General features: G+C 29.6%; 1 protein-coding gene and 1 non-coding gene across 2 annotated transcripts; both read left to right on the top strand.

Moving 5' to 3' along the window:
- The first annotated feature begins 7,989 nt into the window (after positions 1-7,989).
- LOC112595348 lies at positions 7,990-20,917 on the top strand. The gene is made up of 4 exons (XM_025340504.1): positions 7,990-8,098; positions 13,421-13,571; positions 15,717-15,896; positions 19,548-20,917. Exons 2-4 carry the CDS (start codon positions 13,421-13,423, stop codon positions 19,928-19,930), a joined length of 714 nt encoding a protein of 237 aa, XP_025196289.1. The 5' UTR covers positions 7,990-8,098; the 3' UTR covers positions 19,931-20,917.
- A 3,243-nt stretch (positions 20,918-24,160) lies between these two features.
- On the top strand, positions 24,161-24,279 carry LOC112595366. The gene has a single exon (XR_003114707.1). It is a non-coding gene; the product is annotated as a 5S ribosomal RNA (ribosomal RNA).
- Positions 24,280-25,252: the final 973 nt, after the last annotated feature.

Below are 25,252 nucleotides of genomic sequence, written 5' to 3'. Positions count from 1 at the left end.
TAACACATATTTTCGTTTATATATATTTTTAGCTAAATTTTTATAATTTTTAGTAGAATTTTTATGTTTAAAAAGCAATAATGTTTTGTATTATATTAATTATATTTTAATGCATTTACTTTAGGTTTTTAGTGCATCATTTTCCTAGTCCTATTATGAACAATAAAATTATTTTTACTCTTAATTTATTTACCTGTTTCAAATACTACCACAGTATTGCTACCAACAATCACTATGAAGTATATGCTATGTCTATGAACTCAATTTAAGAGTTAAGGCTTACACTTATTGAGTTTTGACTGAGAATGGAAATTTAATCGGAATGGGAGGGTTAACAAAAATATTTAAAAGCCCACTTATTTTACTGCATACTTTTGTATAAGTTTATTATTGACTGCAAGAAATTGCAAACATCAATAATAATATATAACTGCTAGATCATCGTTGACTAAAATGATTATAAAAGTATTAAATTTTAAAAACTTGAAGTATATAGGTTAACGTCATCGCGATTAAATATATAATATAGATATGACATATATTTTAAATTAAAATGCTTAAATTTTTTTGAATCCTTACAAGCAATAATCCATGTACTTAATTGAAGTCAAATTATTCGTTTTGAAATTATGTAGTCTATTTTTATAAATATAATAAAGATTTTACAATTTAAACAATATAATATGTCTATCAATTTAAGGCGCCAGATTCATACACTAAAAACCATTTAAATATTTATTTAATTATTATGCTTTAAAAAAAAATGCTTAATTCTGTACTTAATTTATATAATTATGTGATGTCAAAGGTAAAAACTGTATAATTGTACTAATAGTATTAATAAATGTTTAGTTATGGAAAAATTATGTCTATATGCGCCATATAAATTATTTGTAACTAAAATTTTCTAAAATTATATTAGTTTGAATGCGGGTTTAAGAATGTCATATTCTTAAATATTTTATGCAATCAAACTTCGAAGACTTTAATTTTTTAATTGAAAAAAATATGTACAAAAAAAATTTAGCGACAGATTAAAATAATTATTAATACGACACTTAAAAAAAAAAAAAAAACGAATAATAATTGTCATGTCAATTAATACAAAAATACCAAAACATGCAAAATAAATACATGCTGTATTAAATCCATTTATTTTAAAAATAAAATTTCTGTAGAATATTTAATGTTAAATACGACTTAGCATTAATATGCATCATGTGCGAATGTATGAACTTGCCAGCCCTGATTATAATATATACGATATGCGAATTAATGAATTATTATATTTATCATAATAACAATACTGAAAGAACATATTATAATATGTGTGCGCAATTGGGTTACATACGTAACCTTATAAAAAGAGGAGAAAAGTTATTACAATAAGAAACAACAAATGAAATTAACGAATCAAAAACAAAATGTAAATATATTATATTTTTTACAAAGATAGTATAAATTCACGGTAAACCACATTGCGATCATAAATTAATATTGATATAAACGTTTGGCGATAAACAAAACAAAAATATTTAATACAAGGAATAGTACGACCTGCTCGACATGAAATTGGCGGGGATGTTGATGATGCTGGGACCAGGACCTATGTATCTGGTCAAAACAGTCCATTCGGCTATCGGACACCAACATTTTCTCTCCACCTTTGAAGACGCAGACGGCTTCTAACGAACATAAGAATTTTTTTCGAGTCTTTGCCTACAATTAAAAACAAAAAAAAAATACAAATAAAGTACAATTACAAATGAATTACAAATATAAAAAATTATAATACTTAATACAAAGACATATACATTTTAAAGGAGATGATAAAGGAATGTGTGAATAAAATTTAGAAAAGTCTATTAGTTGGTAGGCAGTTAAACTATACTTTGACTGTCGATCACTTCACCTCCCTGTGAGATCGTGTGGGTTCGTCTACGTTGAAGACAGTAGATGCAAGTTGAGGATTCCTTCGGCTCGAACACACAAGGTCTCAAATTCCTTAAAAGTTAGCACTTGGATATCGATTAACCTTCTCAAATGGAATTACGCTCTTAATGCGTGTCACCCAAGATGCGGCCGTTAAATAGTTTTTATAGGTGCTGTAATTTGTGCAACATTTGTAGATTTCATATGCGTATTCTTTTTTCATTGCTTCTATAACAAATAATTTTAAAACACACATTTTAATAAGTACATTAGAAAGGAAAATTATATCATGTTACTATAAGTACCTCGTACTTATTTCAATTTTTTTGTTCTTATTAAAATAGCATTTTTAGTTTTATTATTATAATTAGGTATTATTATTATACTACGAAAATAATATTGCAAATATAATATTATTATAATTATGTTTCATAAATATTATAAAATCAAATTTATTATAATTTAATATTATATATACAAATATTATAATAATGAAATTGTAATGACCAGGGCTCGGAAGTTATAGCACTAAAAAAATTAATTTTTAGCGTTTAAATATGTACATAAAAACATTAATTAAGTGCTATAAATAGTACTAAAAATTGGAAAATATGCAAAATAAAATGTTCAACAAATTTTTATTAAACATGAAATTTAAGATATATTTACGATCATCGAACACGCGACACATCTAAACGACGGCGGAACACTAAAATAAAATTACCGTGTTTAGTCAATAGTACATGGTTAATACGACAGCACGATAATACAACGAATTTAATGATAGTGCTAATATCATATATAACTAAAAATAGCACTAAAAACTTTAAATTAGCAAAATATCAGTTAAAACCGTAAATATGCAAAAAAAAATAGCAAAATAGAATTTTGTGTATGACATCAGAGAAGTGTGAAACATATTTGTATCTTACTTTGGATGTTCTAGGACGAACCAAGAAAAATATGCATTTGTTAGAAGTTCCGAGTTCTAGTAACAACTATATGTTAGTAGGTTTGCTAATATATATTCGTACTCGGTGCATATTATTATTGAACTACTTAATATCTATCTACATAGGTTTGTTAGTTGTTATACCTGCAATACAATTCTCGAACTAAAATATATAAATATATATATATAACTATACAAGGTAATAGCAATGTATAATATAGTTAATAATATGTATTATTCTGTTTTTTTTTTTTTTTTAAACTGACACTGGCATACAATTTAAATTGCCTCAACATGTTAACATGTGAAAAAGTTTTAAAAAAGGACTTTTTTGTATTCGTTATAACATAGTTGTAGGTATAAGCATAATTACAGGTATTATCGAATTCTACAATCAAAGAAAAAGTCCATGTAATGCGTGTAATTTTAAATGTGCGTTCACGTTTTTAATGCAATACCTCCGGAAATAATGACAAGAAGTTCACGACAATTTCACGATGTTTAATATATACCCTATACACTATAGTGTCAAGTTCGCGTGTATGTTTGGTATCCCATACGTCGCAAGTATTATACATCATAGGTACCCAGTTAACTATGCCAAGGTGCATAAAACTTGAATATTTCTTCAAACTCGGTAAACATGTTTACGATTTGCAAATAATGCGTCGATACAGACATTATAATTTTATTTTGATGTTTATTCGATCATATTTTAGTTTTTAGGTTATATATAGGTATATAGAAATACATGATAGATAATTTATGTAGGTATGCATTCACTTAATAACATAGACATTCAGTATAAATGTTAAATCTGCAATTATTATTATTTATTACATTTTTTTTCAGTAAGTACCTACTCGTACGCTTTCGAGTTTCAATACCAAAACCAAGTATAAATATCAAAAATATTTCAAATTACAAATTAACGTACCTAGGTATCTGATACATAATAGTTGCATTACACAAATTTGAGTGAACAGTCCGAGACAATTTTGAATTTACTATACTTAATTAATTATTATTGACTTAAAATATTTGATTATTTTTAGATAGGTAGATAGATTGTAGCCCGAATTTATGGGTATATTTTTCTACGAAAAAATATAAATGAGATAGTGCATTTTATGATTCTATTATTTCTTTATTTTATTTATAGATTAAATTAAAAATAAACAATTGAAGATATAACAATAATCTATAAATAACACTTAATAAATTTAAATAAAGAATAAAATGTCTTATTATGTAAAAATCATATAACTTGTGTAATATATATTACTTTAATTATGGTATCATAATAATTCCTATAGTATGAATATTGAATATCATTTCGTAATTAAATTTTAAGCTGAGCGTCTTTTCTCAAAATTAAGCACAAAGTGTGAAACTTTTTTATAGTGTTTCATAAACATATTATATTTTTGATGATAATAATAATTTGATTTATCTTTAGTATGCCTATTTTATAATTTAATTTTCAGTTTTAAAATTATAACAAACAAAACTATTGAATAAAATACATCGTATAGAGGGCGTAATAACGTTTAATTAAAATATTTGTTTTAAATTTTTGAAAAATATATAGGTAGATCAAGGTAAGTATATAATCTTTTGCTAAATATTTGTTAATTATATTAATTTTAAGATTAAAATTAAAAATGATGATATTATAAGATAAATACCAACATTGTTTAATATTTTTAATCAATCTAAGCATAGACCAATTAGATATAAATAATTAATTATTTTTCAAATTATCAATATATTCAATAAAATATTTTATTTAATAACTGATATCCATTTTAAGAGTTAATATAATATTGTTTTAAAAAAACAGAAAAGGTGAAACATACAATAGAGTCAGAAAGAATTTAGAATCATTATCTTTATATACCTATAAATAATATATAAAATAACAGGCTTTTTTTATGTACCAAGTTTTTGACGACGCTATTAAACTTTTTTACGATTTTTTTTTCACAGATTTACTTTAAATACTTCCCTAAGTATCCTCATGAAGTCAATTTTTTCTTTTTTTTCTTTAAGGCGAGGGGGAAGGAAAATATTGTATTTAAATCTTACGGTTTTTCGGCAAAGTATTTGAATAATTTTTCGGATTTTTTTTACAAAGTTGTAAAACTATAAACATTATAGTATATATTATTCAAATAATTTAATTTTAGCTCAAAAATGTTTACGGGTGAAACTGAAAAATTCAACTTACATAATATATCTATAGTATGACCAAAAGTTATGAGAAAAAAATGTATGAATTATTATCATGGCAATCTGTACAAAAATCATGTCATACATTACGACTTAATTGTTGAGTTTTAGCATACAAATTTTATTTTCTAGAACGCATAAGACTTTTGAGCTTCGATTTATAGTCAAGTAAATGCAGTATAATTGGGAGTTTGGCAAAGAAGAATACAATTTTTTTTTACATAAAAATTAATAGCTTGACTTCCCAACGTTCATGACTTCTATTTTTTTCATCATAACCTTCAGCCATCATATATAGTGGAATGGAGATTGTCGATCCATCGAGCAGATGAACCGGGACTTACGGTTAGTGTTTTCGTTAAGCAATACGGCCCATAAGTCAAGACTATTGAAGTAAATGACCTCGAGGAAGATAACATGTATATTTTTTTACTAAAATATCTTTAGCGGTAGTCACAATGTAGTCCTCAACGGAACATGTTATTTTATTAAACGTTAAGTACCCACCTAAAAATATGTTTCTCTACCCGTTCTATTGAACCCTAAGTGCATTGTCATATATATACGTATTATATACACAATATGGTATGTATCATTGTATGTAATACTGTTTATGTATTATATAATGAATTTTAACATCAAAAGAATAATCAATGCAATCAATTTTTATGTATACTGGTTACTGCAGTATGTTGTGTAAACATTTTTCTTTTTTTTTACCCCGTTCAATAAAGATAAAAACGTATAGGTCTCTTTTTTATATAATTTTATATATATTTAATATTCTTTATATTTTTTTAATTTCATAAATACTGTGATGTAATTTGTTTCTAATTAACTTGAAATTTATAGTTTAATTGTTGAGCTTTTTTTCTTTCCATTGAACTCTGCACATGGACTACCAACAAACATATTTATTAATAATGATAATATATTCATCAATATTTAATTTAATATATAAATTACACACTTCGGTATAGATTATCTGATTATACCGTAAAATAAATTGTGATAGTAAATACAATATATTTAATATAGCAACATGTTATGCAGAAATGAATATGATTCAAAATGAGTTAAAGCAATTACAATACAGTTAATGTTTATATGAACGATTTAATTTTAATTTTTAATTATATGAAAAATGTAGTTTATTCTTGCATATATAGGTATAAGATATAGGACTTACTCACCTACTTATACATGTAATATTATATTTGGTAGGAATGTAATAATCTCATATACATGTATGATATAGCGAGATGTCGAGATAAGTTAATTATTGTTATTGAAGTATTAAAATATATATTTATGAATTCAATATTAATTCGGAACAATCGAAATATATTACTTCATAGTTGCAAGCAAAATAAAATTAGAACTATTGAAACCAATTAACAGCAAAATAATCACCAGGAAAAGTTATATAATTATTATTTTATTAGATTTTGTATAGAAATTTAAGCAAGAAAGATATTATTATTTCATTTTATTTCATAAAAATTGCTGTTCTTCATTAATTATTGTTATTGTTATTATATTATAAATACATATTTTATGCATTTTTACTTAAAACATTAGAATTTAATTTTGATTTTAGAGGACTGTTTGTTACTTTTCTGGAAACTAAGTATAATAAAATGTATTTATATATGGCTATATAATATAACTTTGTATTTATTACGTAGTTATCTGCCAAAATAAACGATCGAATATGTGATTTCTCTTCCGTGTATACATTTTTGGTAGTCCACGTGCATGGTATCGGTGTCTTTTTATTGAATAGTATTAAATGTTTATAGGCCGATCCACTGATGAGTGAACGACAAAAAAGAGAAACTATATGTATAATTTTATTATATTTTACCGTCTACAATAGAAAACAATGATATAAAATTAATTCGATGATGTTATAAAGAAATTGAAAGCTAATACTTTCAACATTTCCCTGGTAATAGCCAAAGCAATAAAGCATTCAACTAAAAAAACCAACATTCGAATAAAATTATTATTGAATAGTATTATAATTAGGTATTATTAATCACTATGGAATGAAATTTTGTTATTGCTATTACTAATATGATGTAAGTATACAACACAAAATATTTTTAACGGTTTGACAATTCTAGAAGCCTAGGACATAAGATAAAGCACTAAGTGATTAATGATTATATATTTAAAATTTAAATATAGCTGGCTTAAGATGTCTGATCTTTGATCAAAATATAAAATAAAAACCATGTTATAGTTGGAAACCGGACTTTTTACGTCATCACAAAAATAAATTTAAAACAAAAATTTCTTCGTAAAGTTAAAAAAAAACTCGTCATTTTTCACATTGAAATGTTTTGTTGATGCGTCGTATTTTTGTATATAAAACCTGTTCCTGATCCCATGAACGCTCTCAAGATTAAAAAGTATTCATAAATATTTGTTTACGCCGAATAATGAACATTGTATAATATATATCATATATAATTTTAGTTTGAAAGTTTATTTATTATTCAAATTTCAATGGTATTAATGTATCAATTTAATATCTGTTGTTACCTGTATGGACAATAATAATAGATCATACAGAATGTTACGAATTACAATAATGCAGTTGCAGGACACGCAGCGAAAACGATTCGGACAACGATGGTCCACGTGATTTAATTTTTCTTTCGAATAGATCATGTACACAGTGAAAGTGATTAGGATTGAGTTTCGGACACGGTGTTGTGTTGTTATCAAGGTCGTTGCGAAGAATACACCACTTTGATCTGCTTTAAGGTCAGACAATGCGTGAACTTACCCGACTCCCACTGCCGAAGGACTCGCAAGTAAATGGTCACCGCCGCAACCACTTCTATAAATAGCACTTGCAACTCCGCGAAGACGTTGACTATCGCTTGGACATTCCCAGCTGATTCTGTTTCGTCGCTATAGTGTTCTTGCCTGTGCAAGTCGTTTCGTCTTCCAAATCATCCGATTATAAAGGTAAATATATTCATATCATGGAAAATAATATTGATTTTCTATTATTTTGTAATAATTTATTTTTAAACTTAAATAAATACTCGAACCGTTTAAAATAGGTAAGCACGTCTAACTTCAAAATATTAGATATCGATCGTTTTATTTATAATTTCATTTTATGCATTAAATATTCGTAAAAATTAATTACTTTGACTAATAAAATGTATACATTTTTAATTAGTGATCGTAATGTTTTATTTTACTGAAACTAAAAATTATAATAGTTTCCAGTAATTTTTAGTTTACAAGAAAAAAATAAAAATAAAATGTAGTATCTGCTACGATTTTTTTTTTAAATTAAATTTTTTTTAGTACCCATAATGTGTACGTCTATCAATAACTTATAATATAATTATTTATAATGATAAAAAAATTTTTCTTAATGATATTTTAATCTTAGCTGGATGAAAATTATTGTTGCTATCTTTGTTAATAAATAGCAGTAAGTAGAAACTAAATCGTATTCTTAAAAATGTTAATTATAAAATACAAAATAATATCGTTGTTTCAAGATTCAAAAGTTAATTTTCAAATTAATTTTTATTATATGATACAATATTTAAAATTCAATTAATTTAATAACGATTTGAAATAAAAAGTATACAATTATACAACACATATACTTATGTATAATTAAAATTAACTAGTTTTTATGAATGAGTACAATATTAAATTTGTAATTAAAAATTGGACCTATATAAGATGTAAATTAAAATATAATATTGAATAATTCATTAAAATGTATAATGATGTATATTAATATAAAATTATATTGTTAGATGAGTAAACATAATATTTACGTGTCTATACTAAAAATGTAAATATTATTAATTTGATACATAATTAATAACAATTCACAGTTTCGATTTGATACGCTTAAATTTAATTAGGTACTTACTGGTAAAAAATATTAAGTGTATTATTTAGTAGAAAATGATTATGTAAATATATTTAAATTAAGTGTTCTACATTGTTTTATCATTTTTAATTTAAAATCAAATTTCTCCCCATTAGGAGTATTCATTTTAAATTACGCGCGTCTTTATAATATCATATATTTTTACTAATATTATAATGATTATTAAAACTTGGGTAAAATACATAAAACGTTAAGTAGCCAAGTAGGTTTAAAGTGACCCACATGAACTACAAGTTGAAAGAGTATTTGAATAGTTGATTTTGATGTTATATAAATCCTCGATATTTGTAGTATTACGTGTATTTTATACTTTTTTTGAATTCGAATATATTGTGAATAATATTACATCATTCAATATAAATTATTCAAATAAGTTTTCAAAATGTATTTATTTAATTTTTTGTACTTTTATAATTTTAACACAAACAATAATTCTTGTTTGTGGTACAATACATTTTGTATCCATGAAAGAAAATCCATAACTTAAAATGTTGCTTTTAATATTATACCTAATTACCTACATTTACAATTTAATAACTTCGACATTATATGAAATTCTACATTAAAAATATCTAAAATTTAAAAATCATGTCATCGGACATATTATAGTATACACAATTATACTAGAACACTTTTTTTTAATATTCTAAATATTTTTTGAGCTATTTATTCGATTATAGAAATTCTAAATACAAAATAAAGTTGGTGCATAATTTTATATGAAAAGGATTTATGAATTATCCACTATGTTCAGTTATTATTACATAAGTCACATAGATAATAGGAATAAAAGAATATTATCATTAATTATATTCGTAACAAAACAAGAATATGTACCTAGGTACATAAAACTGACAATATAACAAGTATATTACAAATTATAATAATACTACGCGTGTTATTTAATACAATATGTATAATGACGAAAGACTTTCCGTTTATAGAAACTTTTAATAATAATTGTCATTTCGCAGTTGATAGTTACAACTTACCACAAATATAATATTAATCAAATTACCCACAACAACCGTATTAGTCCGACAGCCGACATACTGTATAATGCGTAGAGAAATTAAATATCACGCCTTTCATATTGTATTATAAATGTATGCCTACTAAAAGGAAAATATATTTGAATAAAATACCAGCTATGAATACATAAATGGTTGGATAAATACATTAAATATCTCATTATCTCAAAATTGATATCTCTCTGCAGGATGCTATACGAGTGTATAGGAAGTTTTTTTATTTAGATTATTGATTTCAAACTAAAAGTGTGTACGTGTTAAGTATGTAATACATCAAAGAATCCATTTTAAAATATACTGAGAACCTCGTCTGACGGTTTTAAGAATATAATGCAAAATTCTAACATACGGATTGATCGTTTTTGATAAAAATTCATCGCAGGTTTGGTGATGTTTGTAATGGCATAATAACAAAATATAACAATAATATAGCATTAGAAATAATTATCATGGCTCCTAATCTTTTTACGGAAGTTATAGTTAGGTAATTTATATTTTAGACGAATATATAGATTGGACTAGTGGGGTGATAAAAGGGCACGCACGAGGTATAACTTGCAAAACGTCGTTTGTGCACATCGGCACTTTAAACGCTAATAAGTCACAACTAATTAATTCCCTGATTCGGTATTAGGTTGTTATGCATTGAAATAAAAAAAAAAAAATTAAAAAAATTACAATACCGACGAAAAACATGATTTTTTCCAAAAACATAAATTTGTTGAGAAAATGTCTGTTTCGCGGTAAAAGAACTCGCTTCGTGTACGATATCTACGTGCCCACTGCCTCATATTATCACGCGTTGTGTAACGGTGGTTCTAGTAAAAAAAAAAAAAACCAAGCGGGTTTTATCGGCCACGACCAATCCGATCGTACAGATTTCTCGTCGTCTCGGGCGACGCGACTAATAACTTATAATAAATATACTCATTGGGCGGGGGCCGGGGGGGGGGCATCCTTATTTCGCCGGCAACAATGGTAACACGCGTCTATACAAACGTCTATACAAGCTGAGACACGTTTACACAAACCGGGAACCGAGAAGATATCACAATATTATTCCTTACCCGTATGCATAACATTATAATAATAATAATAATAATAATAATAATAATGATAATAATATTATAATAATGTGCGGCTAGCGTTGCGCAACACCTCGGGCACTTGTGTTCGCGGCTACTAATGAGATACGCTTTCGTCTCGTCCGCCGTGTACACCGCGCGCCGGAGCCGTTACAGGTTATGGTTAGAGGTCGGTGGGTAGATGGGTAGATGGGTACGCGGTATCGTTATGATAATGATACAGGCACAACGGTGCCCGAGTCGGCGGGCTGCTGCGAAAACGGCCTTTCGACTCGGCGGCAAATCCGGCAGGCGACGCGTCTCTCCGATCGTCGTACCGTTGCTCGTGCACCGTTGTACAACTACCATTATTACACAGGTATGTGGGCATACCTCCAGCTGTGTGGTGGGTGGCCTACAGGTATCCGACTTGACCCATCCGACCTGCGTGTGCGACGCGCGCTCGTCTGGCTCACACGAAAGCACCGATAGTGTGTATAATGCGATAAAAATAATATAATAATATCATGATCGTCAAGTAGCGTGTGTCGACAATAATACAAAATCTCACAATAAAACCTCGACGATTACAGCGGACCGAATCGTTTCGAAATCCATTGTGCACTTGCAGTAAAATCCATTTGTTCGGGTCGGTAGCAACTAAATAAAGTCGTTTTGTCGCGCCGTACCCTCCACGTCTCCATTATAATAATATTATGTGTTATTACGCCGGTCGGTGGTTCGAACCGCATACACCGCGCGCGCGTCATCGTATAACTGCGCACGGCGGTCCGTGCGGCGGCTGTGCGATATCGTATAATAATAAAATAATATATGACGATTGTTGTGCAAACGTACTACAATTTGGCCGTCTTAAAGTCGAGAATTAAACGAACGCCGTAGCCACGTTGCAAAAATAATTGTACACATTTGTACGTCCTTTGCTCGGGTCCGGTAATACGATTATCGTATGGGAGGTATAACCATGACGAAGATTATTTTATTGAACAGAGGAGTGTGTAGGTAACTATTTCATTTTCGAATTGCTTTCAGAAAAAAAGAAAAAATTAAACAAATAAGTTTTAAATTTTTATCTGAAACATACTCATTATTTGTTATAATTTTTCTACATCATTACGCATGATTTCAGACTACGGTGATTGCAATGTTCGACTGTATAATTATTTGACTCTCATATTAAAAAATAACATTATGTATTTACTATTTACACATGATATGAAATTAACGTTTCATGATGAAATTGTGTAAGATGACATTGTATCGTAATTCATCTCACCGAATAATTTTTTCTTTGAACATATTTTATCTTTCTATATTTTGTTAAATGATTCGTTATAGTTATTCGTTATTCGTGGTAAATAAATTTAATAAATCACTGTTGATTATGTTAAACACGAATTAAACGTGCACTCCATTGCTCGTATAAATTGCATTGTTGTTAAGTGTGGTTGCTTGATGCTAACATTTCGTGTTACATATTGTGTGGATAAATAATATTTTTGGTTTTCTGATTTGGTGTATATATAATATTCCAACATATTAAATTTGCATAGCTGTTTCGCCAAACGTTGCTTTTTTTGGCCATTTAATAGCAGCATTTTTTTTTGTTATTGACTATAATAAAATTATGGACCAAAAACTAACAACTTATAAAGTTTCAGTAGTATTAACCAAAAACGACGAAAAAAATGTATAATGTTATACTAAACCAACTATTCATTAAAATATTAATTTCTATTAATAACTAATAATATTGGTAACACAGATGAAAAAAAAACAAATATCTTTACGTGCGTATTTGCCTATAACTTAAAAAAATTAATAACTCAATTTTTCATTAACTTATAAAATCAGAAATAGCTGGCTTAAAATCTGCTCCACAATGTACTTTTTAATTAAAAAAAAGAAAAAAAAAATCAAAATAATCAGATAATCGGATAAGTACATGTTTGACAAAGATTTCCATTTACACATTTATACCATATATAATATACGGATAATAGGAAGAACACAATACATGAACACAAGTAGTTCTAAAATTTAACATTCTATAGTAAGATGTTTAATAATAATTATGCTGTTAAATTAATTTTTTGTGCGCCTAGTTAATCTAAAAAAAAAAAAAATAATAATAATAGTTTTATGGAATTTTTGGGGGTGAGGTACTGAGGTAGTTTCAATTGTACTCTCATATGTACACTTGTTACGTTATTTCCGGTTCTAAACGTTTTTTTTTCTTTTATCACAGATGACTGGAACTGTATCTTTTGGAGTTTTCGCCTTAGCGCTGACAGTGACAAGCTGCTTGGCGGCAATCAATGAAGTGAAAACCAACAACCCCGTTACACAGAAGCCTGGTCGTTTCCTCAGCTTGCCTGTCCCTCAGAAATGTAGTCAAAGTAAGTCAGCCGAATAGTAACATTGCACAATACACAGTAATAATATCACAATATAAGTTAGCGATAATGACGTCCGATCCAGTCGCAAATTGTTTGGTGTGGAAAATCATACACGCGTTAGGTATTTAAAAACCGAACGACTATTATGTTACACTAATCTAAAACATCTATCGTACATCGATGGCGTTCGAAAAACGTATAATAGTTTATTTCGTTTCTCAAAAGACAATTAATCGCAGAGTCAATAATGAAAGTGAATTAAAAATAATCATAATTTATTTATATGTGTTTAATATTTATAGTCGCACGTCTATAAAAAATATTCATATATTTTACTTAAAAAAAAGTAAGTCGGTGTTGTTCAGACTTGTTTTATGCCGCGTTTACGCGTTGTATTACATACAGACCCTTTGCGAGCCATTTTTTTCACAACCGGTACAACCATGGCTTTTCTGAGCGGTACCGAAAAATCGTTCGTAACGGCGCCCGTCATTGAATCCTCCTGTCCCCTCTGGCCGGCCGTCGTCCTCGTGATGGTCCTGCGAGGGTGGGCTGCGGCAGTTGGCCGCCACATGCCGTTCCACAGACGTTCCTCGGCGCGGCTGCTCGTCCGCAGACCGCGACCACCAGCTCGTCAGGGCCGCGACGCGGCCACGATCCACGACGACAGGCTCGTCCGGGCTGCCGGCGGACGGCGACAGCCGCTGCGGTCCGCCGGGTTGTTCCGGCGCGGCCGATACGGTGCGACCGCGACCGGTTTCGGACCGCTGTGGTCGGCCCAGCCGCGCCCGACTTCCGGCGACCGCCGCCGTTTCCGCGGTGTCGTCGAACACGACCGTCCACGGCGGCTGCTCGGGTGTCGCCGCGGCCCTCTCCGTTCGTGGCCGTGTTCTGTTCCGCCTGGCGACGGCCTTTCGCGGCCACCGCCGCCACCGCCGCCGCTTTCGTCCGCCGCCGTCGATTCGCCGCCCGGTTTGAACGATTCGTCGTCGGTTTCCGCCGTCCGGTCGGTCGTCGTCGCCGCTGCCGCCGCTGTCGTCGTCGTCGTCGTCGTCGTCGTCGCGCGCGCAGACGGCGTTACGGTTTTGGCGGTGGACGACGAGGTGGACGCGTTCGAATCGTTGTCTGCGTTGCTGTCGTTGTCCGACAACGACGGTTCTGTCGGCGTTACCTGAATGTTGCCCATTTCTCGCGAACGGCGCCGACGGGTAAAAAAAAAAAAAAAAATAATGGTTACGCGGAAATATTTTTTGCGTTACCAACGGCGACCAGCGGTGTATATTGGCGATTTTAGCTGCGTAGAGAGCAGCGAGGATTTTTTCGCGATGAAAAACGACAAAATAATGTGCAAGCGACGTGTCCGTGCGTCCGTTTCCCATCAATATACACACATTGGAAAAAAATATAATAAAACTGCGTAGATTTGAAGATTTTTGAACTGAAAAACTATACGATGATCGAAAAATATTGGTCCGGAAATAGAACCTAGGCGATGGTACCTACTATATTTCGATTATTTGATAACAATAAAATTATGAGATGACATACATCCCGTGCAGTATAAATTCAATCATACGTACGCATTTAGAATAATTGTTTTTTTTTTTTTTTTTTTTTGTTGAATTTCATTATTTTTTTTTTTTTATTCTTTTATTGTATTTACATGTTACCATGTTAAGGCAGGTTTAAATAAACGAATCGCCATCGTTTTTCAAAGTGTTATTAAATATATCTAAAGAAATATCAGCAATTTTGTTTATTAAAATCTAAACGATTTCAATTTTGTTTTATATTTTATTATCATTTATGCATTTATACATTATAAATCAATATAATACAATTCATGTAATACGTCACTGCAACTATTATTTAGTATGAATGTGATTGTTTATGAACGGGTACTTTAGTTTAATATTTATTTTATTACAAATTTATTATAATTATAAATATATTTTTTTTTTTTTTTTATAAAATTTAAATAATCTTATTTAAATCGATTTAGATTTGACTGAATATATTTAAATATTACCAAATCTGCACCAAGTGTCTGAACTAAAAAATAAAAAAAAGTTTATCAACAACAATTCTTTATTTATAAAATAAAAAGATAATCATATTTTTTACATTGCTATTTTTTATTTCTAGGACCGAAAGAATTCACGTACAAAGGACGTAATTACTTCTACAGTGGACACACACAACAGTACAAGACATCGAAAGTAGATTGGTTAGAAGCAAGAAATATCTGCCGAGAATACTGCATGGACCTCGTGTCGATTGAAACTCAAGAAGAAAACAATCTCATCTTCCGACTTATCCAACAAAGTAAGTGTTTCGAATAGTATTACCTGCAATAAGAAAAGCGATGATTGTTCATTAATATTATCATCGATGTGGTTTGTGACGAGATGCTACAACTTTATAATTCATAATTATAATTTTATACTTAGCATGGATTATAGATAAATTTGATGAAAGAACACGGGACGATTATATAATATTATATCATTGGGATTTACTTATTTAGCGCGTAGGTATATTTTTTATCAACTCGCAAATTCGGATTATTAATTTTCATATTTTAAAGTCATGTTGAGTAATTACTTTTTTTATATAATACACTTGGTATTTGGTACTTTGGTAAGTAAACTCTATCAAAGTTTCGAAAAAAAAATACATAATAATATTAAATATAATGACTGTGAAGCGTTGTTTTACGAGAGTTGATTAATGAATTTAAACATTTAAGACAAGGGCGTTACTTTCATAACATATTCTCACTGGTCGAATTCAACAATCCAACTGTATATTTGAAGTTGTTGTTTGATATCATGTCTTTATCTATGTCTATTGCAAAAACCTAACCTATTTTATGACCATTGTTTTATTTTTCAAGGCTGCTCAGTGATCAGCCATTGATATTCTAACTAGATCAGAATTTTGTTTCAAACAAATCCAACCCGACCTAGCTCAAAATCATTTAAAAATAATTATTAATATTATTTAAATATAGGTTAGGGATACTTTATTGCGCTTGTTCATCTTATTGCCAAATTGTTGTAATTTCGTGAGAACAATTTAACGCGTTGCCACTGATTAGTGTAATTTAATTCACTAGCTATTTTTGATAGAAGAAGAATAGTGTTTTCAGTGATGTGTTTAGTAGATGTGTAACATGCATTAAATATCGTTATAATATCTATGTTTTGAAGTTTTCCAATGACCTTCATAGCTTCACTATAGGTAACTGAAAGTAAATAAATTGAATAAAGGTTTAATAAAAGAGTAATAATACGTTTCTATTCGAAATGACTAATAATGATTTTATAGTTAGATACGCCTATTATATACATATATATGTAATAGGTATATTAATAAATTGAGACTGTCGGAAAAAAGCAGAGCGAGGTGCCGATTTTATTCAACGGTTAATGCGTAAATAAATTAAATATAATTTAGTTTTTGTATATAATTCGATTCTTTGTTCGTAGAACTATTAGTCTTCCGTCCTGTTGGAAAGAAAACACAATTATTATTTAATTTTACTATTATAAAGATCTTGTGCTATTATCAAATATATATAATATACCTAACATATTGGTTATTATTGTCTAAATAGTTTCACTCACTTATAATAATATCATATTTCATGGCACGTGTTTCCGTTATGAACTATCTAATGTGAAATTTTATTTGTGTTCAACCAACAGTCCTAATTACATTTCGTATTATACAGTACAACAGTTTTAGAAACATTTTAACTATCTAAATTTAATCAGTTTCTCCTTATCCTTTTATATAATAGGTAGATGCATCAAAAAACTTGATTAAATAGAAATAGTTAAATTAAATAATAATTAAATAGTTGATACTAAAACGATTTAATTTTTCATACCTTATAACTTTAAATACATTTTTTGTTAATTTTCGAAATATTTCAAAGATTAACGGCAAACATTTAGTTCATGAAAAATCCTCTAAGAAAAATTATACAAAATAGATAATTATACGTATTGTAATTTTTTAATACTATTCATAATATAGATATAAAATAAAGTGTAGTTTTTTATGTTATAATAATATATTGTAATATCGAGCTGCACTGTTCATAGGGTTTGAGTCCTTATCGATTGAAATATATGTTTTTCACAAATCGATACGCATATTCTTGTTATTTTTTCACTTTTTATCTAATGGTTTTCATTAAAAAAAATAAAAAAATTTACACCAAAGAATAATGATGAATAAATAAATAATTAAAATATAACGTACAAATAAATCATATCTTATGTATTTAAAATATACAATAATCGTTTTGACAGAATCTAATCACATATTTAATCCAAACATAAATTACTAAAATTTTATTCATTTAATTCAGAAAATTATAAAAAATACGTGTATTTCATATTATAAAAGTCTCATTACGAACTTGGTGGATAGAGTTATATATCGTATAAAAAAGTAAACATAATAATATGTTTGAACTACTTTGTATTGTTTTAATGTATATTGTATTATTATTTTAAATGTACCATGTAAATTTAATTAAAAACAATACCTTATATTAAAAGTTTAAAGATTTTGTTTTCAAGTCATATTAATAAATTATATGGTCCTATCACTCGGTAACCTCCATTATCTTTATTTTGTTTATAATAAATTGTGTATTTCGCCAATTTATTTATTACATTATATTATTGATAAAAATTTAAAAAAAAACCTAACCTAATCGTTCTTTTCTAGAAGTATGATATGCTCGTTAATTTTATACGACCTTAATATTATTATACTTAACTAATAAAAATAAAAATCGACGATACAAAATAAAACTTTTTTCGCTTTTATTCAATCGAATAAAATAGCTAGTATTCTGATGAAATATTTGAATTTTACAAAATCTTTTCTCAAAAACATTAGTTTAATGTTTAACATATTCACATTTAATACTGTTATCTATAATAACGTGTCTTATATGATTATCCCTAAATATTTAGCCATGGCCTAAACGGTTACTAAAAACATAATCAATAGAAAATTATAGAAATTCTGTTTTAAGGTCAACAAATTAAACATTAAAATCTATTTTAAATGTACACACAACGTTATGCGCAATTAATCTAACGGAAAGAAATCATAAGTCAGTCCGTCGGTAATTTACTTCATGCGAAATCAAAATATATACTTACCATGTGTCATAGACCTTAACCCCAGTGCACTGTTTAGACAGTAAAGCTTTCTCAAAGTTTTTGATTTCATAATAGCGACTATAAAAAAGATTTCGATCTTCACAAGTGCTTCTATATTAGTAAATCCATGACCCGCCGTTAAAACGTATTAATATGTATAGGCACGAGTCAAACTCGTGAAAGATAATCACACCAATCAATCGCGGAGCTTCGTATTACTGCACTCGCAATCCTACTTGAAATTCGTGACAGTATTACAGTAACAACAATCGGGACCGACTCGGCGAAATATTTGGACTTGGGCGTTATATTTTCGGACCTCAGGAGCCAAAATATCTGACGACCCGATGGTTGCAAGTGCCATTAACGGTTGATTTTTGCTCGCTCGCAGATTGGTTTATACCAACGCCTTCGACCCCGTCTCCGCAGTAGTCATAACAACAACAACAACAATAATAATAATAATAATCATAATGACGACGATGCGAGGTCGGTGTTAGCACAATATTAGGTACAGCAGTAATGAACGATAACGTCAACGACGCGATAACCAACGCGCGGGCGGAAGCGTAAAAAAAAAATCGATCGATTTATCGGTTCAGACCGGTTCAATTAACCGATAGCTTCATTAAAACCGCGTTTGAGGTACACCGCGTCGATTGCGGTCGAACGCGGTATAGGGTAACGCGCGTTATGCACGCCACCGATGTTTTGGGGTATACCTACTGTATAATAATCATTCCGATTTTACGTACTCATTATTAATCGCGATCGATGTTATTCGCAGACGACGCGCCGTACATCTGGACCAGCGGGCGGCTGTGCGACTTCAAGGGCTGCGAGAACCGGTCGGACCTGGAGCCGAAGAACGTGAACGGATGGTTCTGGTCGGCCACCCGGGGCAAGATACCGGCCACCAACCAGACGCCGACCGGCTGGACGTACAGCCCGTGGAGCAAGAGCGGCCACAAGAAGACTCCGCAACCGGACAACGCCGAGTTCGACATCAACGGCACGGTGGAGTCGTGCCTGAGCGTGCTGAACAACGTGTACGGCGACGGCATCGCGTGGCACGACATCGGTTGCTATCACGAGAAGCCTTTCGTGTGCGAGGACAGCGACGAGCTGCTCAACTACGTGGCCGCCACCAACCCGGGACTCCAACTCTAATCGTCACCTCCTTCCCCCTTACCCTTACCCTCACCCCATCACTCGCGATCAACCCAACACACACACACACACACACACACACACACACACAAGCTCACCGATACGCAAACAGAATAGCAAACAAACGGCAGGACGAGCGGCGGCAGGACGTCGATGCGCCGCGACCTATGGCGTTATATATAAACATATTAAATTATAAATATTTTGATTCGTTGGACGGGGGGCGCTGGTCTATCGTAAATTCGATTCGGGAGCGTCCGCGACGGAGGGCGCCGGGCGCCGGTCCAAGCCGAAGTTAAGATCGCGCAACGCGGATCGACGCCGCGAGCGCGTCTCGTCTCTGCACCTCGGTCAAACGTCGTTCGATTAGTGAGACGTCTGGCGCAGGGTTCGCGTCGACCGTCGGCTGCAAGTCGCAAAGGTTCCCGTCGCGTGTGATCGCACACAAATGCCATTCCAGTTTTCTTGTCACGTCGCGCGATTCGCGTTCCCTGCGAACGACCGCCGACGGCGGCGGCGCGCAGAAATCAAATCCGCAACGCGCGACGATATTATACGGCTGTTGTGCGCGTCTCGAGTGTCGTTAAAGTCTCCGACGACACGCGTAAAAAATGGTCTCACGGGACTCGGTCGCACTCGAACACGCGACACGCGACGCGCATCTCGCCCCGTCTCGCTCTGTCCCGTCCCGCCCTTCAACCGATAACCGCTGTTCATCGTCATCGTCCCCCCCCCCCCTCATATGTCTATAGTACTATATTTATACTGTCGTACGTGCATATATTATACGTCTAAGTTTATTATTAATATAATTATAATTATTATTATTATTATTATTATTATTATTTCTTATTTTTTTACGGCTGATGTATTTTTCGGTTCACTAGAATTTAGGCACGACTACAGTTGTCGCGACGTATCGTTCGTTTTTTCTGTAAAACAATATGACTACTGTTTTCGTATGAATAAACGTTCGGATGATACGCATTTTTGTATGTATTTCTTTCCTCTCGTGTCCTTGCGTCATGCACGCTGACCAATTCTAACGGACTACCACTCCACTGTCCCCAAAATATTACCCATTATCGTTGATCATACTATTGTACAGTAATATTGCATCATGTACGGTATTGTCGAGGTCGTGTCCGTCAGTCATATTTTCGAGGAGCAATGTATAGGCAACTTATTGTATAGTCATGACGTTTCTAGGCGTAAAAACCAAATGAACGTTAACGCAACAATATGATAGGTACGAATGCGATAACATATTATTTTTGTATTTTTTGGTTTTATTTATATATTCATGTATTTATCGTCTTGAAAAATACTTTTGCAGTGACAACATTTTGAAGCTTTGACTGGACCACTTTTAATTCTCGTCGAAGTTTAACATCTTAAGAAAAATAAAATAAAATTTTAAACATAACCACGATAGGTTTAAAAATAAACACATTTTTATCGATTATATTATTGACTGAAATTAAAATTTCGAAAAAGACCTAAGTTGATCTCTATAGAAGAATAATTGTGATTTTATCTTTTTCATTGCAAAAATTTGAAAGCGTCTATTCAAAGTATTAAAATTTTATCAGACGCTCGGCCTATTCATATCTGCCAATTAAATAAATCAACTTGAATATCATTTGCTAATTTTATTATAGTTTTGTCCACTCGAAATTCTACGAAATAATTTCCTAATTAAATTACATTTAAAACATTTTAAAACTATCAATGTCTTGGTATAGTAAAAATACTAATGGAATGTTGATTATTAATCCTGACTAATGGTTGGTACAATTAAAATGTAATTTATATATAATTAGTGTTTACTTTTATCGATGTGTTTTGGATCAAAATTCTCCACCGGAATTAATCGCGAATAGCCTTCACTCGTTATATTGATAGTGTTGCTACTATAGTTGCGAGTCTTACAAATATTTAATACAAAACAGAAATAATAAAAAAAATGAAAATAAAGAAAAATGGAATATTTAATGAAAATTGACTCTTAATGTTTTTGAATTTTGTTAGTTAAATATTAAATCAAGTGTATCATTAGTATTAATTTTTGAATTATAACAAATATTATATAAGTATACATAATAATTTAAAATAAAACAAAACTAAAAATTATAAATTATGTTTTCGTTAGCAATATTAATAATAATAAAAGTATATATTTTCAAATAATAATATATGTTACTGATATACATATTACATATACATATATGATATACAAAAATCAACATAAAAATAAAATATTGAAATAAAACGTCATATAGAAATATAGTCATATTTAAAATTTATATTTATTAAAAGTATAAATAATTAAGTATTAGGAAAAAATGTAAATGAAACTATTTATATAAATTCTATTATATAAATGTCTCTATTTTTTTGTGCATTTAAATTTTGAGTTAGAATATAGAAATACATTTTATTCATGCATTGTCTTCGATAATATGAAATATTAATAAACTGATTTCTTAAATTTTTCGTCAGCGGCTGTTTTTAATATCTATTCTTATGGGAAATTTATAAGTATAATTGGAATTGTTACGTTATAATATTATATATTAGTATACATTTAGTATTCATTATCTTAAAAGTCAATAATCAAGATAAATTAGTACAATCGTTTTAGTTTGGTTACGTACACTTTACTATCTCCTCACAGTAATTAAACATTATAAGTAGTAAAATGTATATACACATTGCGTTGTAATTGTTAAGAGCACAGAATTTGTGTACCTAAACATTTTTTTCCATCGGGACTTAACTCGTTTATTTCTTTTTTCATCGAAACACAACTCACTAACAGCGGTTTATCAACGTTTCGTAATACTTGGGTTCCAGTTTATTTAAATATATTCACATATTTGAGTAAAAATTAAAGTAAGTTAGGTACATATTTTTAAATAATTTCACAATAGTTGTATATTTTATAAACATTAAATACAATAATTTAAACCCGGCTCTACATTTTATTGGACTGAAATAAACCAACTTTTTTTTTTATACACCCCATATGGTTTGAAAAAGGAAAAAAACACGAAGGGGAACATGCAGCTATTCAACGATGAAAAATAGTTATAATGCGATTAAGAACGTTTTAACTTTTTTTTGTGTACGATTGAGAACGCTCGAAATGGAACAATAAAATAACTGCCAACCTCAAAAAACATTATTATTCCAAACGAAATCCTGTTAAAACGTAGCCATTTCTAAGTTGCATGACTTGCATGTATGTATTTCATATTTTGATATTTTTATTTAGTAATTAACTCATGAAAAAATTTACAAAATTACGTAAAAGAAAATTGAAAAATATAAATAAAAAAAAATTGCGTTATATTTCATATTAAAATTTAAAAATTCATTTCAAAACTCACGTATAAATGATTACATAAAGTTATACAAAAATTAAAGATTACCTACATAATAATATAGATAAAAACAATGAGTTATATTCTAATCCCACGATTTTGATTTCTCATAAACGTAAAATATTTTATTAGTCTTAGTGAAAATTTATTTTAACAGTATTTGCTATGCAATTGTCTTGTTTTTAAAATTTCCAAACAATATTGTAAAAATTAAACTCAACATATTTTAGACTTTTAAACTACAATATATTTGGCAACGTTGCATGAAATTATAAGTACAAAGCGTTTTCAGTCGTATTAGTCAAAAGGTATCGACGGTAATATCTGTTCGCAATCGTATTTCTACTGAAAAGATAATTAGATACGCTATTATTTATTGGTTTTCAACACGAAAATACCGTTTATCCTCAGAAATGTAGGTGGAAATTTTCAATTTTAGGAGACGATCATTTATTTTTTTTTTTTAAATAAAGAAAATAAAAATAAAAATAGTCAAATTAATTCAAATACCCACGTCCACACACTATGTGTCTCTACAGTATGCAAACAATAGTAAGGTAAAAATGATAAAAAATAATATTATAGTTACCTATTTATAAATTTTAATAATAATAAAAATATTTCTGTAATATTAAGAAATCAAAAATGTGTAAATAAACTGTATTGTGTATGTACAAAGTAAAAAATACTAGGTTACTTTTTATTTAAAAATGATATAATATTACAATCTATTCGTGAATTATTTTTAATCGTGCATCCTTTTTTAAAATTTTATTTATATTATTAAATAAATTTAACACATAATATATTTTCATTATGTGTAGTCTAATTACTCACGGTTGTCGCCAACGACCATACCACGTTGAATACACCAGTTCTCGTCCGATCACTGAAGTTAAGCAACGTCGGGCGTAGTTAGTACTTGGATGGGTGACCGCTTGGGAACACTACGTGCCGTTGGCATTTTTTGTTTTTTTATTTTTAATGCATAATTAATTTTATCAAAAATTATTCTTACGTAAATGTTCACGTTTTTTAAATATTTTTCTCGATTATTTTGGAAAATATTTAATTTTTAATTTTTACTTCACAAAAGATAAAAATTTGATCCAATTTACTATCAGAAAACATTTAAAGATAAAAGCATTTTTTTTTTTTTTTTTTTTGTCAAATATGTATAAAAACAAAAAAAAATCATCATTATAAATCAATACATTCATAATCGCTCCGCTCAGAGTTTAAAAAAAAAAATAAATTTTGACGAAATGCTTCATATTAATAATACTACTTCTGTTAAATTCAATTAATTTTTTTAGATTTAAAATTAGACCGCATTAACTTACTTAAATCTTGCCAAAACTATACGTCATAAATCATAATATAGCTTAACATTATAAAGTTAAGCTTACAAATATTTAAATACAAAATAAATTAAAATTTATCATACTAAATGGGATAAATGATACCTATATGAATCTTTTTAAGGTGCCCATTTCAGATTATGTATAATATTCTTACTTATCAATAAAATGTATCTGTACTTGGAATCTTGTAGAAAATAATAGATCATCGCTCCAAAAAGGTTACTGTAAGTAATAAGTAAAAAATTTAAAATGCTTATATTATACACTATAAATTATTTTTTAAATTTAAAAACTATAAAATTTAATATTTATAGCTATTTAACATTATAGCGTAAAAAAAAAAGATAATTAATAGTATGTACGTATATATATGTAGAATACATTTTTGATTGTTTTCTAAAGTAAAATAGATTTAACTATTGAAGTATGAATAACCAAGTTTTATAATATTTTATTTCAGACTATAAAATGCCATTCAAAATGTATTTGGAAATATATTATACCAGAGATGGTAAATACAGTATGAATAAAAATTATTTAACAACATTTAAGTTGGACGCTAAAAGTACTTT

This window comes from Melanaphis sacchari, unplaced genomic scaffold, assembly GCF_002803265.2.
Source record: "Melanaphis sacchari strain LSU unplaced genomic scaffold, SCAv2.0 Contig26_pilon_pilon, whole genome shotgun sequence".
In the NCBI taxonomy this organism is placed as follows: domain Eukaryota; kingdom Metazoa; phylum Arthropoda; class Insecta; order Hemiptera; family Aphididae; genus Melanaphis; species Melanaphis sacchari.
This window is presented reverse-complemented; position numbering and strand designations above follow the sequence as displayed.